A 24021-nucleotide genomic window follows, 5' to 3' on the forward strand; every position below is an offset into this window, starting at 1 on the left:
AACACAAAAAGTGCAAAGAAACTAGACAATCAAACACCAGAAAGGTACCGTAACTAATGTGCTGCTTTGCCTTTAATCAAAACCAGTAGGGGGAAAAAAAATTATTTACCAAACTTAATGCAGATCAAATAACAATCCTGCACTACTTTGCACTAGTGAGAAAACAGACATGCACGGAATTCCAGTGCAGTCTGTTTATACACGTAGAAAAAACTGCATTTTTTGGAAAGAAAGAGGGCAAGTACTGTAAAAAAAAAAAGTTTCCACAGCAATTTCACTACAGAAGAACAGGGAGTTGCTCCCAAGAAAAGTTAAGCAATGACCTTCTGTCTGCCACAGCACTCCAATTTGTAAGTCTTGTCCACATTGGACTTTATCTGAAAGGTGAGGGTTTTAATGCCACTCTGAAGATATTAATGGGCATTTACTTACAGCTGTTCATGTTCCTGCTTGCAGAGCTGACTTGTTATGTTACTTTGTTGAGATTATTTAAATAATACTTAAGCATTACCCATTATAGCAGATAGTATAGATACACTTTAGTGCCTTTTCTTTTGCTTTCACTGAACACTGTCAAGAAGAATAACAATCTGTGCAGCAGCAAGCCAGAACAGTAAAGACCTTTTAAAGTAATTTCAATACACTAGGGATTACTCTGCTCTGCAAGTGACAGTTAAATGGACCTGATATTAAACATGTGTCCCTCAGAATATACCATAAGATAGCTAAAGCTTATCAAAGGTAAAAAGAAAGCAGTGATGGCTCCTTTCCTCTAGCCACACTATAAATTGTTACAGATAATAACTATCCCACTAGTGCAATTCATGCTTTAATCATAGCAGCTTTGAAAAGATACTGGATAATACAGCAGTACAGGCAGCAATACAAAACAGTTCACCTGCTTTAATTTTAAAGCACTACTGCAAACAAGAACTAGCAAAATATGTCAAAACAGAACCCAAATATTAACATCCACATTTGGCAAACATTTTCCTTTTAAGGCTTGGGGTTTTTTAAAGGGCAATGAAAAACAATGGAGGTAGTGCTAGTAGACAAATGCAAGATCTACTGCATTTCACTTCATCTGTTAAAGACAAATTTGATTACTCTTTCCCACTACAGCGAAGTAAAATAAATAGTACTAAAATAAATAGCTAATGTTAAGACAATGCCAGACTTTAATACACCATTTATTTTAGATAAGGTAGTAAACTGTACAGATGTCTAGAGTGTAGTTGACTTACCGGATCCTCAAACTCTTTAGAGAGCCACTGAATTAGGCTTCTAATACTTTTGAGGATCTGAACCTAAGTACAATCTGTTTAATCATTCCATCTGATGATGAACATCAAATGTTTTACATGGATTTTTTTTTCCCCACACCAAATGGAGTAATACTAGTTTACATCACAGTAAGTCAGCGTACATTAGTTATGCTATAGCATTTGTCATCTGTAAAACGTGAAAAAAACTGTCTGACCATACCAGTTAACTTTTAAAGCTCTCTACAAATGCAATTTTTGAAGTCCCCTTCAAAAGTACAGTTGTGATCTTCAGCCCATTCTAGCCTAACTAAAATCACTGCAGCTCAGTGCCATAAGGTTTGAAGATTCACAGTTCTTCTGGGGACACAACACAAGTTGAACCATTCCAAGTACAAGCAGCAGCAGAGAACAGTCTTACACAACCCATGTGCTAATGCAGCCCTGTTACTCCCTAAGCCTAAGTCTCAGACTGCAGAGGGTTCTTACGGGCTTTCAGCTAGATTTTCTTCACACAACTGGAGAGCTGAAAATCAGATAACCTTGGCAGGCAAACTTCAGTCCAAGCCAGCCAGTCACAAGTGAGCAAGTGAGATGGTTAGTCAGTGTATTCCTCTAAAAATATCTGAAGTATTTAGCCAAGTTTCTGTCAAAGACCAGAAGACAAACCTGAGGTAAATGTAGACAAGCTTAATTAGGTGAGAATAATTACTGAATTTAGAAGACTGCAAACAATTGGTTGTGTATTCGTAAGGAAAAAAAAGCTAGATTGCAGGATTTTTTGAAGCTTTTATCTACTGTCACAAGGTACCAATACATGTTTTAAATTATATCTGTGCACAGTTTGAACAGCCTAAATACCAAAGTTTAAGGAGTGACACTTTTACTACATGAAGCCAACTATCTCTGTAGTATTTTATTAAACCAGCCTGATGGATTTTATGTTCCTTACCTGTAGAACTACTTACCTCATCATGCACCAAAATAATAAGAACAAGAGTTGTCTTAATAGATCAACTTCTGATAAGAAAGTTAAGACAGTGCACAGTAAATAAACTGTATTTTAATGTGTTACAAAAGTAGTTAATAGCCAGACTACGTCCCCAAACAGATGTCCACTACTACTCGGTTTGACAAAGATTTCTTTCAAATGGCTTGAGATGAAACAGCTTTTCACCTTACTCTTTTTTCTGTCTCTATGTTTTATAACACAAATACCATATACATTCGTGGTTAAATTTTTCACATACAGGCAGTCTGCATAAAGCCCAATATCCTTCAAAAGCCTTTATGGCTGGTGAATCACACCTGTAAGAGATTATTTGCATTGTCATGTGTATCATGTCACTAAAATATACAAAAATCAGTTCAAGACAGTTACTTTAGTAACAACCAAAAGACAAGACCACAAGAAACTGAGCAAGAGTATCAATGTGTCAAACTTTGAGCTAAAGCAAAAAGCAAAAGGTGGGGGTTTTTTTAATTGCCAGGTATTCTTTTAATGACAAATATAAAAAGACTGAAAACATCTCATTCTGACTGCCTTTTTTTAAAAAAAAAAACAAACAAATGGTCTGGTTTTATCATTACAAATACTGTGTAAGACAATACCTTCTTTGTACTGCAAAACCAACAAATACATGGATGCAATCAAGTTTCTAAGCATGTCTAAATTTGAAACGTGAATTTTTTATTTTTTTTTTTAATTCGGAAAATTCTCAATAATTGTTCATTTTTGTTAGAAGATAACTCAAAGTACAACAACATCTAGACCTGTTTTTAAAGGAGCTTTCTTTCCTGATACATCTTTGAACATAAGTACTCCTTTCGAGTTCAGTACATTCACAAAATAGCTCAATTAAGAACAGTATCACCCATGAATTGACTACTGGAAAGAGACAAAATTTACCAAACATACAGAAATATAAGTTTTACCATAGCAATTATGCATATCAAAAGATGACACCTGTAATTAATTTTAAAAAGATACAAAAAAAGAGAAAAACCTGAATTACAGAAAAGAAAGTCATATTTATTTAATGAAAAACTAGAAGTTAATAAAAATTAGCAAATACACAAAAAATATACACAAACAGCAGCAATACTATGTAGTGACTTACAAAGGGGGGGGGGGGGCGCGCAGGGCAGGGGGGGGGGAAGGAAGGGAAGCAGCGGCCAGAGACCAACTCTGCTCAACATGGCTTGTCAGTCAAAGGGGGGAGGAAAAAAACACAAACAAAAACACGAAACAGTATCCTTTTCAACAGTACAATCAATCTACAAACAAGTTTTTAGAATTATTTTACAACGTTTCCTGTAGAATCAATTCTTAATACAAAAGATGCCCGTTTTGGGTGTATATATATTTTCAGTGGTTTACTGTTGACTTATTTTAAATATATTAGTGTTACTACATGCAACTGCTTCCTGTAATTTAACAGCCTTTCCTCTTATTTACCTTCATATATGCCTACCCTCCATCTACCAAACAATTTGTCTGACAGTCAAAGGTGGTTACCCTAGTTTCTGCTAAATTAAATGCAACGGTTTTAAACACTGGCCTGAAGAGGTTTGATTGCCATTTCAACACATGGATATAGTTACATTGATGCCTAAATTGCCATTTTCTGCAAAGAGCTGTGCAATGCTGGTGTCAAAGACTAGACAGTCACTATTCATAATGGCTGTTGCAATTCCCTCATGAATAGATCGAGGAGTTGCTTCCCAAGTCAATCGCCGCCTATGACCATTTAACTCAAGTCGATAAGCAAAGTTTTCTGCTTGCTTGCGTGTTCCTATCAGCTGTACAATTGCAAAGAACTGCTGGTGACCATCATATTTTTCCTGTTTCTCCAATACTAACATGAAATGAAAGCCAAAACAAGACTGCATCATAACCCAGTCAACAGCACCAGGAAGATTAATGTCTGTAGCAAGGAACACTATATCTTCTCCCTGAAGTGTTGTAATTGACTTATGTTGATGCATCAGATGTGGCATTACAGCATCCAGAGAACCTTGCCATTTACATGAAGCACCAGGACATGGACAGGAATAAGGCCTAAACTCACACAACTCCTCATGGTCTGCTTTTTCTGTGTGTGGCAAAGTTATCTCACATCCAGAAGAGGCATATTTACATGGGAATAGTACAGAATTGGCAACTTTCTCCATAGCCAGGTTACGAATGGAGCCCAGTGGGCCTCGGCAAGTTGGACAGCACGTAAGTTTGGGGCGACAGTTGCTACAAACAAGATGGCCACTCTGACACTGAAGAATTGGTGGCAGCACATAGTCAAAACACACAGGACACTCAAAGAGACTAGCCAAGTCATTATTGGAAGCTGTAGTGCCAGTCAGTGCAGGCACCCTCTGTGATGGCGTACACTTTGAAGTACCTGTAGGTAGTGCTGTAGCAGTCTGACGGCTCATTTCTGTAACAGAAGAGAGAAAAAAGAATGAGTATCTAAACACATTTTATTTTCCTCTGCAGACAGTATTTCTTGATTTACAAAGAAGCTTCAAAAGAAAATAGATACAAATGAAAGCCAAAAAACCATGTAAGGCAAACTGTGGCTACGTTACATGTAGAGTATCAATTGTGCTGCATACAATACACACACTGGTATGACATGCAAATTTAACAAGTGAAGAAGTTCTGCTAATTATTCTGAAGTGGAATTTACCTACTGGAAGCTGCAAAGACTGTAGCTAGTAAAGACATGCTAAAAAACCGTAGCTGTAAAGACATGCTGAAAATGAAACTGAAATCCTCAAAGTTTGTTGTTCTTGTTTTCGTTTTTTTAATACCGCATTTACGAAATACTCCACCCAGATCACTTTTGTGTAACAACTAGGAGCACTATGGAACAATTCTAAGGCTGAATTTTAACTTGCTGCATATGTAGTGAGATGAGAAACCAGCCATTTTTAATGAAAAAATTAACTTCTGGATATGACCTTCTCAGTAGCCACAGTTACTATATATATTTTTTTAAAAAACTGAAAAACAGTAGCAAGGAAAAACATAGCTAAGGAGATTACTACACTGCTTTTTTTCCCAGGATAGGACAGTGACTGACTCTTCATTTTCATTACTCTATTACTAAGGCCCATACCTTGTAAAGCACATCCATTGCTTCAGCTTCCTGAACTAAACCATTTGTGAAGATACCAGGAAAGAAAACCAAAGCAATTATTTTATTGAATTTCCCAAATAAGACAAGAAATTCAAAAGATTAAATTTGAGAATTAATTGTAACATATGAAGTACTCAAACATTTCCAGTAACTTGAAAAGGCATTGTTGATGAAGTTTTACATTCAGTGGAGTTTACACTGAAGTTCTATTCTTTCAAATGCCCCAGATAAAAGTTAACAGCAGTCTGACCAAACAGCTTGCTCAAGCATTCAACAGATCCAGTAAATGTGCCATATTGCTTAACATGTTATGGATGCTACACTTCTTCCTGCACCCCCTAACTCTCCTCCTTCTTGTACAAAAGGAATTGCTAGTCCTACCAGAAAAAATAAACATTGCATTTTGAAAAAATTAACCTTACCTTCGTAGGTTAAGGAAAGTTAAGTAAAATGCTGTTCAAAATTGGCTTCCATTACACACTGAAATTCTCAACCACCTTAAGTATTTCTCTGCAAGTACACCAGCTCTGTATCTGTCACGTATGTATAAAGCTCTCAAAATAAACCTCATCTTTAATCTCCTTGCTATCTGACATGGGAATATTAGGCAATAGGCAAGCTTCCCATATTTAGCATCATTTCACCCACAAACTTACTCATACTTGGACTAGATACCTCAAAGCAGCATAGTGTGCATGCTTTTGCAAGACATGCACTGTTCAGGGCAAGAAGTGAAGGAACTAAGAGAGATTCCGACATGCAAAATAACTTATCCCTTGACATTCAAAAAGTAATCATAAGTAAGCAACTCCAAATTCTTCTACAGAAGCCCTTCTCCCCAGTCCAGAGCTAGAAAAACATGAGTGTCTAAGACTCGGTATTCATTCACTGATTTTGTTAAGTCTCGCATGCCCAGTAACAGCATCATCTCACCCCTCCAAAGTCTCTTCCTTCATCTCAGGCTTGTTGGACTAGAAATAATCCAGTTCCCATCTTCAGAAAAAAACCCATACAGTGGTTTTCAATGCTGGGCCTTAACTGATACTGTAGAGATATGACAGGAACGATTTTATCTTTTGGCCTTATTTTCCTACTGTAAGGCATTCCACCTTGAATGAAAAGTTTAAGATATTTGTGACAAATCAAATACGTGTTCTGGGGAAGTGATGCCACAGCAGCTTATTGTGAGGGGATTCAAATGATAAGGCCTTTGTGACAACTGAGCACTGCTGCTATTTTTCCCCAACATCCATAGGTGCGAGGCTCATGATGGCACACTGCAGTTCTACGCTCTAGAACAAATTATACACAGAGAATAACTGTACACAGAACAAATTCTGATCACGCTATTCGGTTGGAAAGAGCTTAGAAATCACATGCGTGTTCATATGTAAAATTCTAGAAGTGTTTCCCTTACAATATTGTAAACACACACATTTCAGAAAAGTTTGTGTGTGCTTCATCTTACCTGAACCTATACATCCTGATCCAGGGATCCACAGTAACCCACAGATAAGGCTGGTCAAAGCCACTGCGTTAGACCAGTTCCCTAGGCAGTCTGACGAGCTCAGTGAGCTCTGGTTTCTTTAATTACACCTCTCGGAGCCCATTCAACAGTTAAATTAAGCAACCTACAAACTCTGCAAAAAGACCTTATACACAGATGTACTTCCCAGTTAAGCTTTCTAAGCTATGCAAGTACTAGAGCAAAGAACCGTATAGCCCCTATTATATCACCGTTTCTGTACGTGACCAGCCTTCACACACACCTTCCGCAACCGAGGACCATCCAAATGAGCAGGGAATGAAATGAGCAGGAATCTGTGAACCAGACCACTGAGATTAGCACGCAAGGAAGAAACTGGATAAAGCTATAAACTGTAATTTACCAAGCCTAAACCTGCCCAAAGCCTGCATTTTCAGCACTCTTGTTAACACAAAGATGAATAAATACATCATGATGGAGAAGTCAGAGAAGTTCATTTTTCATAGCTATCTTAAAAACTACAAGTTAATCACAAGTAAAATTGTTAACAGTGTAATACATTTAACCCACCAAACTGTCAAAATCATACAAATACAAACCAAGTAAAAGCAACTACAGAACTGGAAATAAAGTTTCAAGATTTTTTTTTTTATTACAAAAACTTTACTACAGGTAAAAAGCCCTATAGGCAGTATTTGCTATTATGTTACCTTTGTTTGCACACACTGGGAGTAAGTCTCTAAGCAACAGTGACAAACGTAAGGTACACTAGGTGTCATTTTCCAAAGTGTTAGTTCCTACAACACAAATTATTCAAAAGGCTGTACAAATATGAAAAAGTTTAACCAACCAAGAATGAAAAGGGAAAACCGTATTTTAAGATTTCCTAGTTCCAGGTCAAGAAAACCTCTGTCCTTGATGACATCAGAACGCGCAGGCCTGTTAACGAACCTATTCTCAACACCGTTCTGGGGAAGGGTGAAATACACACGCCCTCACGATCTCCCGAGGGACGCGACCTCGCAGCTCCTACAAAACCGGCTTAAAATACTGCGCAGAAGGCGATTTAAAAGTCACTCACTACCTTTTCCCTTGCTGGTTTTACTTCCCGGCAAGCACGCAAACAAGGCTCCCTTCCACGACTGGCGAAAGCTGGAGGCAGGTCTCCCCGTCATAGGGAGCGAAGGAGCTCATGGCGTTTCCGCGCAGAAGAGAGGAGCTCTTCGGGGCAGCGGCCCCTCCCGGGCGCGGGGCGGCCGGGGGGCGCAGGCCGGGCGCTGCCCCCGGCGAACGCCCCCGCGATCCCCGGCGGGAGCCCGCGCCGCTCCGCGCGTTGTCGTTACCGCTTCGGGACCGACCCCCCCCATTTACGGCCGCGCACACTCCGCATCCACCGGCTACGTCCACGCTCCGGCCCGGCGCCCCAAAATGGTTCCCCAAACCTCCCCCGCCGCGCCGCGCCGGGCCGGGCCGCGCCGGGCCGTGCTGGCTCCTCCCCGCCGGCGCTGCCCCGCGCCCGGCTGCCGGCCAGCGGCGGAGGCGAGGCGGCGCGGCGCGGCCCGGCCCGGCGCGAAGCAGCCGAGCCGTTGGCTGCCCGCGGCCCGGGCCCAAGCCCCGCCCGGGGGCCGCGGGGGCGCGCAGGGGAGGGCGCGGCGGCCCCGCTGGGGCGCGGCCATCCGCGCTGGAGGGGGGGCCCGGCGGCGGAACCGGGGCACCGCTCCCTGCCGACCGACAGCGCCTCTCCCCCGCGAGAGCCGCCCCGCAGAGCGCGTTCCGGCCTTGAGCCACCGCACCGCCTCCGCCCCTCCTCGCACGGCGGGACGGGAGCTGGCCCGTCCGTCCGCCCAGCTCCCCTGGCGTGCCACCGCAAAGCCGTGCCAACGACAGCGGTAGGTGCTTTACACGTGTCACAACCAGGGCTTTTTCATGGGCTTACGGACTGACGGAGCCGATCATCTTCCCTAAGCAGCTGTTTTTAAAAGCTACTGATCCCATTCAAAACTCTTCTAACACATGGATTTCACTTCCTCTTCCTGCTATTTCAAGGGTACCGCTCAAATTAGCATTTTCCGCTGCGGATCTGTAAGGCACCCGTTCCGACAGGAATCTTCTCCGTTCATATAACGATTCTTGAATTAAGGGAAAGCATAATAATCTCATGGAAAAGACAAGACACCAACAGATTCGGAACGATGTGGCACATTCAAATATCCACATGGACTATTAAGAAACTTAGAGCAGTTTAAGGATAAAGGAAATTAGTTGGAAACTAAGCCAACATGCTTGCATGATGCACACGCTGGGCTCGGAAAAGCTTAGGCATTATGGAATACAGATCTGATGATGGTAAGTACATGGAAGTACAAGGTTCAGCGGAGGCGACAGAAGAACACGCTGCAATAAATTGTTCTGGTCACATAAGAAGTAAGACTACAGTACCTGAGTAAAGAAAATTATCTTTAAAAATGCTTTCCTACTACTTGAAATGCAAGTCCTGTTCAAGGAAGACTCTGGAAGCTTTTATCAGCACTGTAACACGTGCAAATAACACCCACTTACTATTAACAAAAACTACTAACTTGATACAAGGCACACTTCAGCTTTACCCCCAAATGTGCAATCTACAACATCCCTTCCCCACCAGTTAAGAGTCAAGCAAGTTTCCAAGCAAAATGGAGAAGCTGAAGAAAACCAGCACAGAAATAAATGGCTTTTGAGAAACTAAGAGCGTGTTCTGAAGAGTCTGAAACGTGCCCTAGGCCTTCTCTCCTGCAGCAAACCAGCTGTCCCCAAAACAAAACCACGAGCCCTTTGACACATTAGCTAATGCTGTACACTCTTTCCTACGCTGCGATATAATGTACAATGCCTGAAGAGAGAAAGCCTTTGAAACCCCAGATGGGTAAAAAAAATTACAGCGAGAATGGGAAGACGCAATCAATTCACTGTTTAAAAAGCTCAGCTGAGGTGCAGACATAAGGAAAGCAGTTTCAAGAGAAGTTCAAATAGATGAAGTACCCCACATGCCAAGGAATTAACAACAGTACATAGGAAGAGATTTATACCCTTTCAGCTTCTCATCTTTCAAAAGTGTTAGCTTCAGACACCATTCTAGAAATCACATCTCCTGCATTTCACTAAAATATGGGACATCTTTGACAAACAAGTTAACACCATCCACTTCTCCAAAATCTTCACTCGTATCAAATAGATTAGACTTGGGTTTAACGTTTGAATTTGCTTTTGAGAGGGTAACTGAATATTAGTTTTGGAAAAAACCCACAAAACTTCTGTATAGTCACCTTAGTGGCTGGAAGGGGAAAAAAAAATCTCATATAATGCTGAAGAGTGATGCAAGGACAGAAAAAAATGCCTTATCACAAATGTATATATGTGATGCAATAAAATCTTCCTTCAATCACATTTCAGAACTAACTGAATTCAGAGACTTCCATTCAAAATGTATTCTTAATGCACTACAGCCATCAACAAAGTAATACAAAACCTTTCAACTTTTTCAACTGTACAATCATATTTGAAAATGAGACTTTTTAAAAAACAATACCCTGTTACAGAGCACTGGGAATGAGAACATTTCATGACAGTGTTCGAAGTTGTGAAAAATACTGACAGGTTACTTTTTTCAAGATGCGATATAAGCCAAAGAATGTCAAAACCCAAAAGCTAAATGAACTGTTGAAAATACTCATTAAACAGGTGTAAATAAGAACTTAAAAGAAGACACAGAAAGATTAGCCAATATCATTAGATATTTGTACGATTCAATATTGATTTCTTCTATAAAATATTATAAACAGTATTTTGTAAAATACTATAAACAAGAAATTGAAAATATTAAAGAGTCACCAATATTTCTTTGGTGGCAGAAGGGACGGTTTCATGAATGCAGCAGAAAAAAAGAAGTGTGTGTGTATATTCAGAAAAGGGGGGGGGGCGGGGGGGCAGGCGTGTCTACACCCATATAATACAAGTATACACAAAGTACCTAATGCCGTGCCCAAGAAACTGGAAGTGGTACTGACACAGAAGTCCCAAGTGAATATTATCTTGAGAATGAAGGTAATTAAAAAGCACACTTTGTTCCAATTAAAAAGGGGCACCAGTGTATTTTAAGTAGGGAACTTTCTCGCAATTTTTAAAGTAGTATTAGGTTAATTTTGTATTAAAAATTCTTAGGATACCTTATTTTGGTACCATAGCTGCTCAGTTATGAGAAGTCTTAAACTGCTGAGGACAAGATGTATAGCATTACAGAAAAGCCAGCTTTTCAACTACGTGTACTTACTATTTCAGAAAATAACTTTCCAAGGAATCTACTTTTCCTCTGTCCCCTCTTGCACTCATAATTGTCAACATACAGCAAAACAGAAGGGAAAAAGGTTTTAGCAGGCTCTAATGAAAATACTGTATACTGCCCTCACCACCACCAAAACCACACTTCAGCAATCAAACATATATAACATTGTGTTATGCAAAAGTGTCTCGGAGAACAGCTTGTGAATATTTTTTAAAATTATTTTTAATTTCTATTTAAATTTTAAAAGACATTTTAGGGCCCAAGGTTCTTCCATTTTGAAGTCTATCAATATATCTCTCACAGCTCTTGGGAGATGTTATAGATCACAAAGGCCTAGCATGGTTAATATCAAGTGCATGCCTGCTCCTGCAAATCTAACAACATTGGACACAGAAATGTACATCCCTGCTCTGTAGGTACACAGCCTCTGTACCTACTGGCCTACTTCAAAACTTTTAGAAGACAGTTCATGACATAAATTAATCAACTATGTAACACAATTTAGTCTGTATACACTCTGTTTTTGATTCATGAATTATGAATTTTTTTCATCCCTTCCAGACACAGTTTTCTTTAGTGCCCTTAACTATATGTTATTCATTATTTCAGACCCCTCAGGGCTTCTCTTTTCCTGCATAATAACCAAAAGCCAAAGCAATCCAATATAACAGAGTATTATAAAACAAGACAAAAAAATTTTACAAAAATAAGGCAAGTCTCATGATTTCCTTTTCCAAAATGTCATCTGACCAGTTCATCTCCTCTTCATACAAAATTACAACAATTTCCACTATCTTGTAGAGACCCAGCCTGCCTGAGATCACAGGTAGTTTTTTTCTTGCACCTCAAGACACTCCCTTCCAATCCCTCTTTCCAATCATCAGGAAAGGAAATCCCAGTGGATTTATATAATCATGGAATCAGTCATCCTCTTCGTGGCTACCTCTGCAGTGAACCACCAGACCTTAATGCTCAGTGTTTCTGATGCTATCACATATGTTGTCTTGCACACAATATGATCACCAATTGAGTCATTGCTAGTGGGCAATCCAGATCTTCTCCAAATTCAATGCATACTATGTGGCAGATGCAGATACAAAGAGCATATGTAAACACAAACAATATTATTATGCCCATCAAATTATAGTGACCTGTTTCTAATCCAATACAAAAACTTGAGCCTTGGCTAGTGCTGTTTGACTTCTGCTTCATCACTATCATTAAATATTTCTCCTGCCTATCTATGCCAGAATATTAACATCAACACAGGAGGTGTTTTCTTCTAGCTACCAAAGATTTTCTTTCCAACAACTTTATAACGTAAAATTAAGAAGGAACAGTGTCCTATAGAAAATATAGAACCACCACATAAAAATCATATTAGCAAGCAACCACTACCATGATTATAGCATTCATTTTTAAATGCAACAAAGAACTTCAATTCTAAAAAGTAAATAACCTGTACTCTAGCCAACTGGAATTTTCCATATTCTAGAGAATCAAGATCCAAGTTAGCATGGAATATCAGAGACTATACTGCTATGATACTCCAGTCTTGCAAAGACAGACAAGCTGAGGAACAAAGTTCAGAGAAAAAACCAACTAACTGATAAAACCCCAAATTTCATTCTAGAATGAAAACTAGCAATGTCTGATCAATAGCAAAAACCCGAGTTTGGACCACTCACTCTGTACTATATAAATCAGAGAACATCCCAGCTTTCACATGTCTTATAATTATACGTAGGCATTAAGTAAGACAGACGGGTTTCTTGTGTACATTGAGACCATCAACAAATTATAAAGCAAAATAGGATGCTTATCTCCCCCATCCTTTGAGCTTGAAAGTACAGAAAGCAGGACAGAAAGCAAAAGCTAGGGGAACTATAAATGAAATTCCTGAAAATTCAAGCTATACTAAAAACAATTTATCAAATGCCACTGCTAGAAAAAGAAAATGCAGCAATACATTAAAAAAACTGGTATAAGCAACAATAGCAAAAATTATTGATATGTGGTAATTTATTGTAATAAAAGAAAGTTAAGCTGCAAACTAGCCAGTGAAACAACCTTTTCCATTATATATAAACAAAAATACAAAGAATTATTCTTTAAATACAAATCAAAACCAAACACCTGCATTAAAAAATCATGGACCACTTCCAAACTGGACTTTACCTTATTTTTCCTTTTTAAAAACAAGCAAATAACTTATCTTGCTCACACTGCCAAACACTACAGAGGTGTGAAGATGGTGATACAGAAATACTGCTCAAAGCTGTATACTGCACACTCTTGCGGTGTACCTGAAGTGGTGCTCAGTGACAAAAGCCTTCTCTTTTCTCTGTTTGCTAGCTCTGTATCCTCAATGCCAGTATCAGCAGTCAGTCAATGGCCAGACCCTTCCTTGACATAGGACACCTGAACCTACAGAATGATAAACTATGGTATGAACTCTAAAACACAGCAGCTGTCCCGCACTAGCCTTCTCAGATACCAAACCGAACGTGCCTTTCTGCAGCCTGCCATAGTTTGAGCACAGTAAAGCTAACTGAGATAAAGCAGAAGTACAGGTTTCAAAATACAGATGGCAGAAACCACAGAATCTAACAAAATAAAGAAAAACTTCATATGAAAATACAGACAACTCTGTGCAAACAATAAACAGGGAAAACAGTTATTTTATTTTTTAGTAATATCTAGTTTCCTTTCGCTGTGTACAGAGCACACTGAACTGAGCTGCATCAGAATCATCTTCCAACAATAATTCAGCCCAGTAATTTCTATGAACACAGGTAGACAGTTTCCTCTTAAAAAGTTCCAGACATAGCATGTTGCAATAAAAAGTAAGGCAGGCATACAGGAGGATCAGCTACAAAGTGAATTAGTAACAGCACCAGAAAAAAAAGCAAGTTATTTTTCATGCTGTAACATATACTACCATTCAGAAGGATCTAAAGCAGGAAGCACTTAATTCAGTTCTACAAGATATCATAGATGGGCTCTGTATATAATTACACTCTATTAGCTAAAAAAAAAAAAAAAGGAGGGGGGAACCCCCCTCTGTAAATGTTAACAGCAAATCCTACCGAGTGTGACAATTTGGGGGCTGTGTTTCTTTCCTCAGTCTGATTTTGCAAAAACTATATTCTTCACTGCATACTGTAATTGCCACACAATATTGCATCACCATTCCTGTGCCTGTGGCAGACACAGGGAAGAGGGTGTGGCATGGAAGTGCCTACCTTAATTCAGTAAAGCTAAGCTAAAAGAAATACCTGTACTTTGATGTGTCTTCATATACCAAGTCTTTCTGCGATAACTATTCCAATTCAAATTCAAGACTTATTTTATGCTCAGTATTTTTCCTGCATAACTAAATAGTACTAGGGAGCAGACCATCAAAATAACCAGACCTGATCAAAAGGGACCTGGCCTATAAAAGAGACTGATCACAACATTCAAAGCCGCTCTGTAGGAGGAGTCAGGACAGGATTACGTACATTGACAATTTTTATAAAGATCTCTCCATCTCATGCATTGCCTAGGTTCATACACATTTCCATCTCAAATAATATATTATTCTTGTGATCCTTAATTTGTTCTGTATTCCTGTGTACGGTTCTGATGACAGCGGAGGCTTGTAAAGAATGGCACTCTGACCCGTGGAGGGCAAACATGTAGGGGAGGGCTTGGAGAACTGAGATACTGATTCCAGCGTACAGATCTTGGTGCCCCAAGGTATGTCAAACATGAAATCTATACATAAGTACATCCAGCATCACAGAGCAGAGAGTAGTGACACTAGAAGCCTAACTTTTAACTTATCAGAAATTACTAATTTTTCAGAACTTCTAGTACTAACCTACGCTGAATCTCTAGTCATTTTGAGGGAGAGTTTTTCAAGGGGTTTTTTTGTTGTGGTTTTTTTTTTAATCCAGGTATTTAATCTTCAGAAGCAAGAACGCTTAGAAGAATGTCAGATAAGATAATGTCTTTATCTCACACACACACACAACACAAAGACAGTAAAACGCAGAACATTTCAACTGTAAAGGATCAAGTCCATATTTTTTAAATGGAAATTTCTGCATTCTGGAAATAAGATTTTCTTACTATGGATACTTAATGCAAAAGGAAAGCTAGGAAAATCTAAGATGGGACACAAGTTTTTGTATTTGGTGGTATACTGCAGGTAGAAAATAAAGAGCACTGAAATTATTTACGTTGTAACAAATATAAGACCTTAGTAAAAGAAGTGCAAAAACACCTTGGCATTTTCACACTTCTGATGGTTCCAAACTTTTCAGTACTTCATTTCTTTAAACTCCCATCTACTATGTCTTGTGTTTCTACCACCCATTCTTTGATGTACGTGTGCCTCCATTAAAACCAATACGGTTTACTTAAGTGACCTAAGTTTTCCTGCTCATCAGTTCTGAATCAACTGTTTCTGCAGTATCATTGCACAAGGATTCAACTGCCACCATTAAAAATCTTTTTTTAAATCGTTATTACAATGTTACTCAAATTCTCAAACTTGGCTACTGACAAGTCTACCATGGTCACACTCCTGCACGGAGCTACAGCTCTCTTGCTTTTCATGAAAACATCAGTTTTTAGAATGTGGCTTTATCTCACAAATAAGAGCACTCTTCCCGCAAGTATTATCAACCCTAGGCATATCAAACAGAAATGCGTCGAACTGCTGACTCCACAGACCACCACGTTACATGAAAAGATTGAGCATTCCTTGAAACCTTAAAAAAAAAAAAAAAAGACTAGAGCAGTAGTCTGTGGCATGGGAGAACTGGGTTTAGTTCCTGCTCTGTCACAAGTTTCTGAGTCACCAGAGGAAAGTACTTCCCTGCCTTTTACAGGTTTTAAAATACCCTAAGTAGCTGCGAGTCTCAGACATTAACGCAAAAGTGAATGAATTAACTTGATAAGGATATTAAATTAACTCTGTAGACCCTATTCAAATTTACTTCAGGTTAGTAATAACTAAATAGCATTATACACTAAAGGACACTATGTTAAATTATTTAACATCTCAGTTTTTACAGCCAGCGATAGTCAAACTTCAATCACTGTTTACTTTCCAACTCCGGCTCACATAGGGATAACTGCCCTCTGTTCAATCCAGTATTTTGTACATCAGAGACAAATTAGGGAGACATTGGCAACACCCTTCTCACTAATTCTATTGTACCTAATCTGAAGGCCTCCTTCTAAGACATCAACTCCATATTGACGTTTTATGGAAAGCAAATAAAGTAACCATTCTTTAGAGGGATCCTTGTACCACTAAAAAAATTCCCTCAGCTATCTTTGTGAAGATCCTGCTACCCAGCTTTTGAAAGAAGTGATTCAAATTCAGCAGAAAAAGAGCTCTCAGGCAAGATAATTATATGTTCTTTTATTGCCATTAAATTCTGATCAGGTATATCTCAAATGCTAAGTAAAATGCACCCACTATTTCACTTATTTGTATTGCTTGGGAAATGCTTCATATCGGAAGTCAGGCCTGAGTCTGCATCAGAAAATAAAACACAAGATATTATAAATGGTTTGGAAATGACAGGAGTAGATATATCTTTCTGCTACTTCATGCTCTCTTTATCAGCACTTTCTAAATTCAACATCTATCACTATGTCCTTCTCTGCAAAATATTGTCCTCTCTTCTGTTATGTAGTTAAATCAAAACTTGAGTCTATGTTGCAGTGCTGAATCTCAAACATCAAATCCTAACAATGACTCACTATCTAGAGAGTAACTGTAAACTTCAGTACTTTTCAGTCTTTTTCTTTTACAGGAGTGTTACAAAAATGTATTAAGTTGGAAGATCAAGCATTCAAAAATCAGGAAATAAAAAAATTAAAGTTTCACAGGCAACCCTACGTCTACTTCCTCATATGCATATTAAGGAACAGCCTTCATGAAATAATCTTTTTCCCCACACTAAACTCCTTTAGTAGTTGAGCACCTGTAGATCCATGGAAGATTTATGATTGTACAAGGAGCAACAACTTTTCCTTAAAAGGAACACCTGATTTTAAAAATAAAGCTGTTTAGGGCAGCAGCTGGTTTTAGTATGCATAAAAGTGCTCTTAAAATCACTGCTTTACAGGCGCTGTTTTAGAATAATGTCCGTCTCAACTTGTATTATGGAATGCATACTTTTTATTTGTAAAATTTCCTTTCTAATGATTGTACTTGACCTAGCACAAAGCCAGACTAAAATTTTGTAGTACACCATCAACATCTGCCAGCCAAATTATTCCCCAGTCACACCTGTGCAACCAGTCTTCAAATTACACCCTTAGCATACTTGCATAATCACACAGATATCAGCCATGTAGAGATGAACCCTGCACAAATTAACTCTCAACTGCGTTGACACCTTCATGCACAAAAAAGGGGAAAAAATTCCGTGAATGAAAGTCATTTTGTGACTCTAATGATTTTTATATATATATAAAATACATATATATGTGCATATATATTTCAAAATAAACAGTCATTCAGAAATCAGATTAGTTGAACAGAGCATTTTCACAGCTTTTACAGGACAACAGCACATGCACATAAGGAGGAGGAAAGGAACAAGACTTAAGGCTCATACGTAGGCAAAAGTGAACAAGTTTACATGAATTTAAAAACTAGCTTTAGTTAAACATGCAAAGTTTATCTTGTGCACCTTAGAGTGGGGTTATATATGTGTCAACACACGAATGCATATCAAAGCATGTTTCAAACATGATTTCCAAAACAATATTAGGTAATTTAAGAAGATTAAAATATCTGATCATAAGACTGTAGCAAATTCTGAATCTTCTGTCTGGTCAAAAAAATGACAGGAGGTAGTGAGATTTCAAAAAATTTGAGGACAGGATTAAGGTCTTGGTTCTAAGCTGATACACAGAGTTATAGTCATTGTCTTTCAAAAAGAACATAGCAACATCACATGTTTTAAAGGTTCTTACATATTTTAATAGCACTTTTAAGAACTGCTCAGTTACAGTATTTCTTAAGAGCTTTCAGATACCATTACAAACAACTGAAGAAAATGGTTCATCTATAGCACAAAGAACAATCCACCAGATACAGGCTCCACTACTCCAGGCACGCACACACAGTATGTCAGAGTGCAATTCCACCATTTCTACAACAAACAAAAAGCAAGCTGCCACCAAAATGAATGGTTGTGCTGCCTGCCTTTTACCCATTAGTTTTCTCTCCCTTTAAGGTAACGTATTCAGCAAGATCAGTCTTGCACAACTACAGGAGTGCTTACACTGGCACACCAGGAAGACACCAAAAACAAGTTGGCAATGGAAGGCGAGACCATTCTTTCTTAGCTGTAAGCCTGCACTTACACTGATCCGGAGCACATCCACAATGACAGAGGATGACATCTCTTGCAGCAGTACTGGCTCCTACATTACCATGCAGCAAGCTACTCTGGGAAGTGAACCAGATAATAGTTACCCATTCCTCACGTGATTTGTTTTCAGCTAAACTTGGGACTAAAACTGGTCCATTTCACATTCACATTGGTGACAGCAACGCTGCAAGTTATTACTGGCAGCCTGAACAGAAACTGTCTTCAGCTACTGCAGAACTGTACCCTGGATGTGCCACAGCTTGTGCAGTGCTGCATCTTGTATTATTTCTTCTTCCCTAACACCTATGTGTTAAGAGCAACTAACCACATATTTTAGAAATAATGCTAACTGACTTTTAGAAAAATCATGGGAAAAACTAACTTCTAAAACCCCCTTCAAACTAGTAGCTACATCACATTTCAGCACAAAGTAACATGTACTAAGACTTACAAAACAGAACTTAGAAACCTCATATTTCAGTTGTCATCCCATTGGAAAATACATTAGACATAGAACCTTCCCTCATGAAAGATCTGTAACACAGAGTAAACAGAAAACAACAAAGATAAGCCTTTTAAGACACCTACATTTCTAAGCTAGACACTAGCTCTAGCAATTTTTACGTAAAGGAATTTATTTTCAAGCTTCCCCTCCTCTAATTTAACACTAAATCGTTTTAAAATACTCCTACTCCAGTTAAAACCTTTTCAACCTTTTGAGAACCTGTACAATAGCAAAATTTGACATACAATTTTCCTTCATATATAGTTTTCCTTTGACATATTTCATTTGAACACGTATTTGAAAATAACTCTTAAAAAGTATGGCATTCTAAATGCTCCTCCTTGACAGCATTCAAAAAACCAAACACAAACACTGAAAAACCACTGTGGTCTTTCATCAAAGACTAAATGCATTTTTGCTCCGTTTAGTACCATATGCAAGAACTGTAGGAAAGAACTTTAAAACATTAACTTAAAGACTTCATGCCACACAAACCAAAGTTCAAAGAACTGCTGTTTCACTTTAAAGGAGCTGATGACTAATTCTTTAAGCAGCAGAAGTTATCACTACACTCTCCTTGTTTTTCTTCATGTCTCAGCAAGGTCATCAATTGTTACAAGAGAAGATAAAAACCTGTTTCTAGATAAGGAAAACAAAAAAGGAAATGGTCAACAACAACTCTCTGTAGATGAATTTGCTGCTCTTTTTACATCAATTTCCCTGTAGGAATATATCCACAGTAATTTTTTTTAGAATGCATTTCCAGATACAAAAGGACAAATACAGTCTTCACCATTCAAATAGTATTTTACTTCCCCACTGAAAACACAGCCAAGCTCAGCTTCTGTATTCGGCTTCTACAAAGAGAAACAAGTCAAAATCAGAAGTGCACCATTTGGTTAACTGTAATTATCTAGCACTTTATCTGATTAAAGTACTGTGGAATTAGTAACCAAATCTCTCATTATTCCTGTGATAACACAAAGAATCACCATTTTATAGACTAACTCAGACAGACACATATTTAAAATAGTTGTCCTGGGCATTACAGAAACATAGTACATAGTCTGGATTAGAAACAGAAAATATATACATATATGAAGTGTGGCATAAAAGTTAAGAGTATTAATGGGGCATTAACGCTAGTTTTTGTCGTCTTTCTTTACCTAGTATAGTTAACAGCTGAACACACTATTAGCATGATATAAAAAAAAACGCAAGTCAATGACTTTGGAAGATTTTTGTTACATGCAATTAAGTGCTAATAGGAAAAACTCAGGTAAACCTGCAGTAACATCTCATGGTAACACCACAGTATTTACACATCTCTCTCCACTTCTAGTCCATGATGTGATACTGTACACAGAAGACATACACCAAAATTGCATTTTTATCATGAAATTGTACCTTTAAGACACAAACAGTACATACGCTTCGAAATGGAGTAAATTGCTTACAATAAATTTTCTCATTAACAAAACAAAACATTTTATTAAGATAACAGTATGTCTCTATCTGTCCTGTATTTTTGTTAAGAATCAAAAGGGTATCTCTTACTATTCTCTTTTAATCACAACTAGTTTGCACTTTTCTCAGTGATGATTTTCCTTCAAAAACCAAAGCAACAAAAAAGAAAAAAAAATCCAGTAAAAATGATCTCCTGCATCTACAGTGTTCATGACATTTAAGACTGTAAACTTCAGAGAAGAGATCCTAAGCTTTGGGCCCTAAGTGATGGTTGAGATGAACTAGAGCTTGCCAGCATCCTTACTTCACTGCTACTGTTCTCTGCAGCAGGCAGCACTTAATAGTACCAACCAGGGGTTCAGGTAACTACAGTTAGCAGCTGGAAACACAGTTTTCACTTTGGCTTTCTGCAGACTGGGTACATGCATCACAACTGCAGAACTGAGTTCCTTATATGTGTCCAGAATTTCAGATACCATTGATTTACCTTGACTATTCTGGTTCAGCTTACCCCCTGAAAATGAGACAACCATTAAAGCAAAACATACACTGATAATCTATTTGGCAAAACTCAGTCCAACTTCTAAAGCTGACAGTTACAAGACTACAAACGCTATCACAAGCAGAAATATAAAGCAAAGTGCTTCTAACTTAAGAACATCGTGTTTCTCACAGGAGTTGCATGTTCCAGAACGTTTCACGTGAAGACCAGAGTTCATAAAACTGTCCTACTTGATTTCTTTGAGTTTTCAGACCAAAAAGAGTTGCTTCTTACATGAACATGCTCATGCTCCCCCCTCTTCCACATAAGAGGCAGGTATCTCTGACATCCGAGCAGTAGCTCTTTCTCGATTCACACTAAGCAGACAGCAGCAACTATACTCAAACCTAAATATGTAAAGTACTTGTGTTATTTAAAATATTTACTTTCCTTTGTTCACACCTACTTAGCTGGAGCCACTGAATTTCTGAGCTAACTCCTCTAGTACAGTGTAATTAGACTACAGCATTAAAACCTTACCAACAGAAACGACAGATTAATGGGCAAGACACTTTGTCATGACATGCGCTTTCAGGGCCAAAATGATCATCATTTCATCAGTTTCAGAATTCCTGGGTCACAACAGATTCCTAAAAATGTACCACTGGTGGATGACTTATCCTTGTGCTTTCCTATATAATTTTTCACTGCTGTGAAAAGTGCTAAAGCTATTTAAGAACATTAGTTTCCACTGAAGCGAATACAATTATAATTTCCAGCGCTCAATTTTTACATCAATGTTGCAGCGTAGAACAAATGATAAAAGTAGAACTACTTGATTTATTCTTTAGGTATACTCCCCAATGTGATTTTCCACAACAGACGACTAGTCCAGAGATCCAAGTTTTATCCTAAAAGCCTCTGTATTAATCCACCTGTATTCCAATACCTCAAATCTTCTTGAAGACCAGCTTGAATAACTCAGGGTTGAGAAGAATCCCTTCCATTTTTCCTCCCCCTCTGGAATGCAGCGTGCTAGCCTCAGAGTTCAGAAGGGAGATAAACAGACAACTCAAACTATGTCCCACGTGTGGAATACCCCATGTCCTTCATGACCTAGTCCAATTAGCTGTGAGCTTCCTAACATCCATTCATCTGCCACGTTAAACAAATTAAGTCACTTTATCTATTTATTTAGCATATAAGTAAACTGCTTATTACAGAGGAAAGGTAGTATTCACCCAGACTGGCTGAAATAGAGACTGAAGAGGGAATGTTGGAGAAATACCCTATGCTTACAGTTACAAATGAAACATGAGCTTACAGCAAGTGTGCCACCAGTTCACCACTCGAAAAGAAACTTGGTTCTTCTCCTGAAGAAATACTTAAGAACGCTTTGCCTTTCCCTACAAACCCTATTGTTTCCTGCCCTTTGAAAACCGTGGAGAAGGGGAAAGAACGACGGTTTCCAGGCTTCTAATTTCGCAGGGGTACCCGTGGGATGAGCCGGAATCTCCCCCGCTCTGCGCTCCCACCGGATCGGAGACGAGGGGGACAGCAGCCTCCCCAGGAAACGTCACAGAGGGGCACCCAGCGGCCCATTTACTCCGGCAACCTGTTTCCCGCGGCGGCTGGGCCCGCCGGGGCGCACGCGGAGAGGGGCGCCGCTGGGGGGCCGGAGCAGCAGGCCGCCCCCCCCTCCCCCCGCCGCTGCGGCCCAGCTGACCTTCGCCGCGCCGGCAGCCGGCGCCGGGCCCCGCTCCGCTCCCGCGAGCACAAAGCGCACCGCGCGGCGCGGCCGAGGCCGAGCCCACAAAGGGGCAGCCCCGAGGCCGAGGCGGCGCAGGCCCACGCGCGGCGGGCCCTCCGCAGCGGCCGGGCCGGGCCGCCTCAGCCTGGCGCACAATAGCTCGGCAGAAGGGCTCGGAGGCGGCCGCCGTCGCGGGGCCGCTTCCCTCCTCCTTCCCTCGGGACCCGCAGGCCCGGCCGGGGAGGAGACGGGCCCGCCGCGCCTCGTTCCCTCGGGCCAGCCTGCCGCGGCCCCCGTCGCGAGGCCCGGCCGCCAGCAGGAAACCGGACGCCCAGGCTGCGCTTAGGCCGCGGCGGGGCCTTGTCCCGGACTACTCCTCTGCGGCCGCCGCGGCCGCGCCGGGGCCTGCCGCGGGCGGCGGGGCGGCAGCCCCACGCAGGGGCCGGGCGGGGAGAGGGCCCCGCCGGGCGAGCCGCTCTCGCCCCTCCGAGGCCGCTCGGCCTCCCTCCGCGACGCGCTCACCTGTGGGCGCTGGTGCTGGGCGGGACCCCGCTGAGGCGGCCTGGCTCCCCGGATCGTGCGGGCTGCGGGGCGACTGGCTGCGCCGCTCTCGCCGAGACGCTCGGTGCCCGGCGCGACCGCCCGAACCGACCGCGCGCTCCCTCCCTCTCGCTGCCGGCCGAGGAGACACCGCCACGGGGGCGCGCCAGCTGCGGCGGAGCTCTCCTGCCTGCCAGGCGCGCTCCCGAGGCGGGCGGGCGGCAGCGCGCGGCCGGCAGCGCCCCCGCGCACGCGCACCCGGCAGCGGCGCGCGGGGCCGAGCTGCCCCGCTCCCGGCGCGGCGCGGGCCGGCGGCTCTGGGGAACAAAGGCCGCGCCGCTCCGCGGGCAGCCCGCGCGGCCGGCGCCCGGCTGCCGGCGGCCCTCGGGCCCCCGCCATGCTTTCAGCCGCTCCCCGGGTCCGGGGGCAGGCCGTCTGCTTACCTGCGCCGCCGCCGAGCCCCCGCCAGGGTCGCCCGGCTCCCCCGCGGCCCCGAGAGCGCGCGAGCCCGGGGCGGCGCCGCGTCCTGGGGCAGGGAAGAGGCCGCAGGCCCGGCCTTCGGCCGGCTGCGCCCGGCGCGTCGTGGTGGCGGCGGCCCCGGCCCCGGCCCTTTCCAGGTCAGCGGGAGCGGTCCTGCGGTGAAAGCGAGCGTTTTGGCACACCAGCATTTGCGGGGCCAGGGCCT

The 24021-nt window shown here is 41.1% G+C and overlaps 1 protein-coding gene across 5 annotated transcripts; it reads right to left on the bottom strand.

Moving 5' to 3' along the window:
• Nucleotides 1-45: 45 nt before the first annotated feature.
• On the bottom strand, nt 46-24021 carry SIAH1 (siah E3 ubiquitin protein ligase 1). Of its 5 annotated transcripts, none has more exons than XM_052797491.1 (2): nt 23780-24021; nt 46-4696 (listed from the first exon to the last, which is right to left on the bottom strand). In XM_052797491.1, exon 2 carries the CDS (start codon nt 4692-4694, stop codon nt 3846-3848), a length of 849 nt encoding a protein of 282 aa, XP_052653451.1. In that variant the 5' UTR covers nt 4695-4696; nt 23780-24021; the 3' UTR covers nt 46-3845. The 5 variants fall into 5 exon arrangements, with proteins under 5 accessions (XP_052653451.1, XP_052653450.1, XP_052653452.1 ...); XM_052797490.1 differs by lacking the exon at nt 23780-24021 and adding an exon at nt 23319-23557; XM_052797492.1 differs by lacking the exon at nt 23780-24021 and adding an exon at nt 11194-12044.

This window comes from Harpia harpyja, chromosome 9 (assembly GCF_026419915.1).
Source record: "Harpia harpyja isolate bHarHar1 chromosome 9, bHarHar1 primary haplotype, whole genome shotgun sequence".
Taxonomy (NCBI): Eukaryota; Metazoa; Chordata; class Aves; order Accipitriformes; family Accipitridae; genus Harpia; species Harpia harpyja.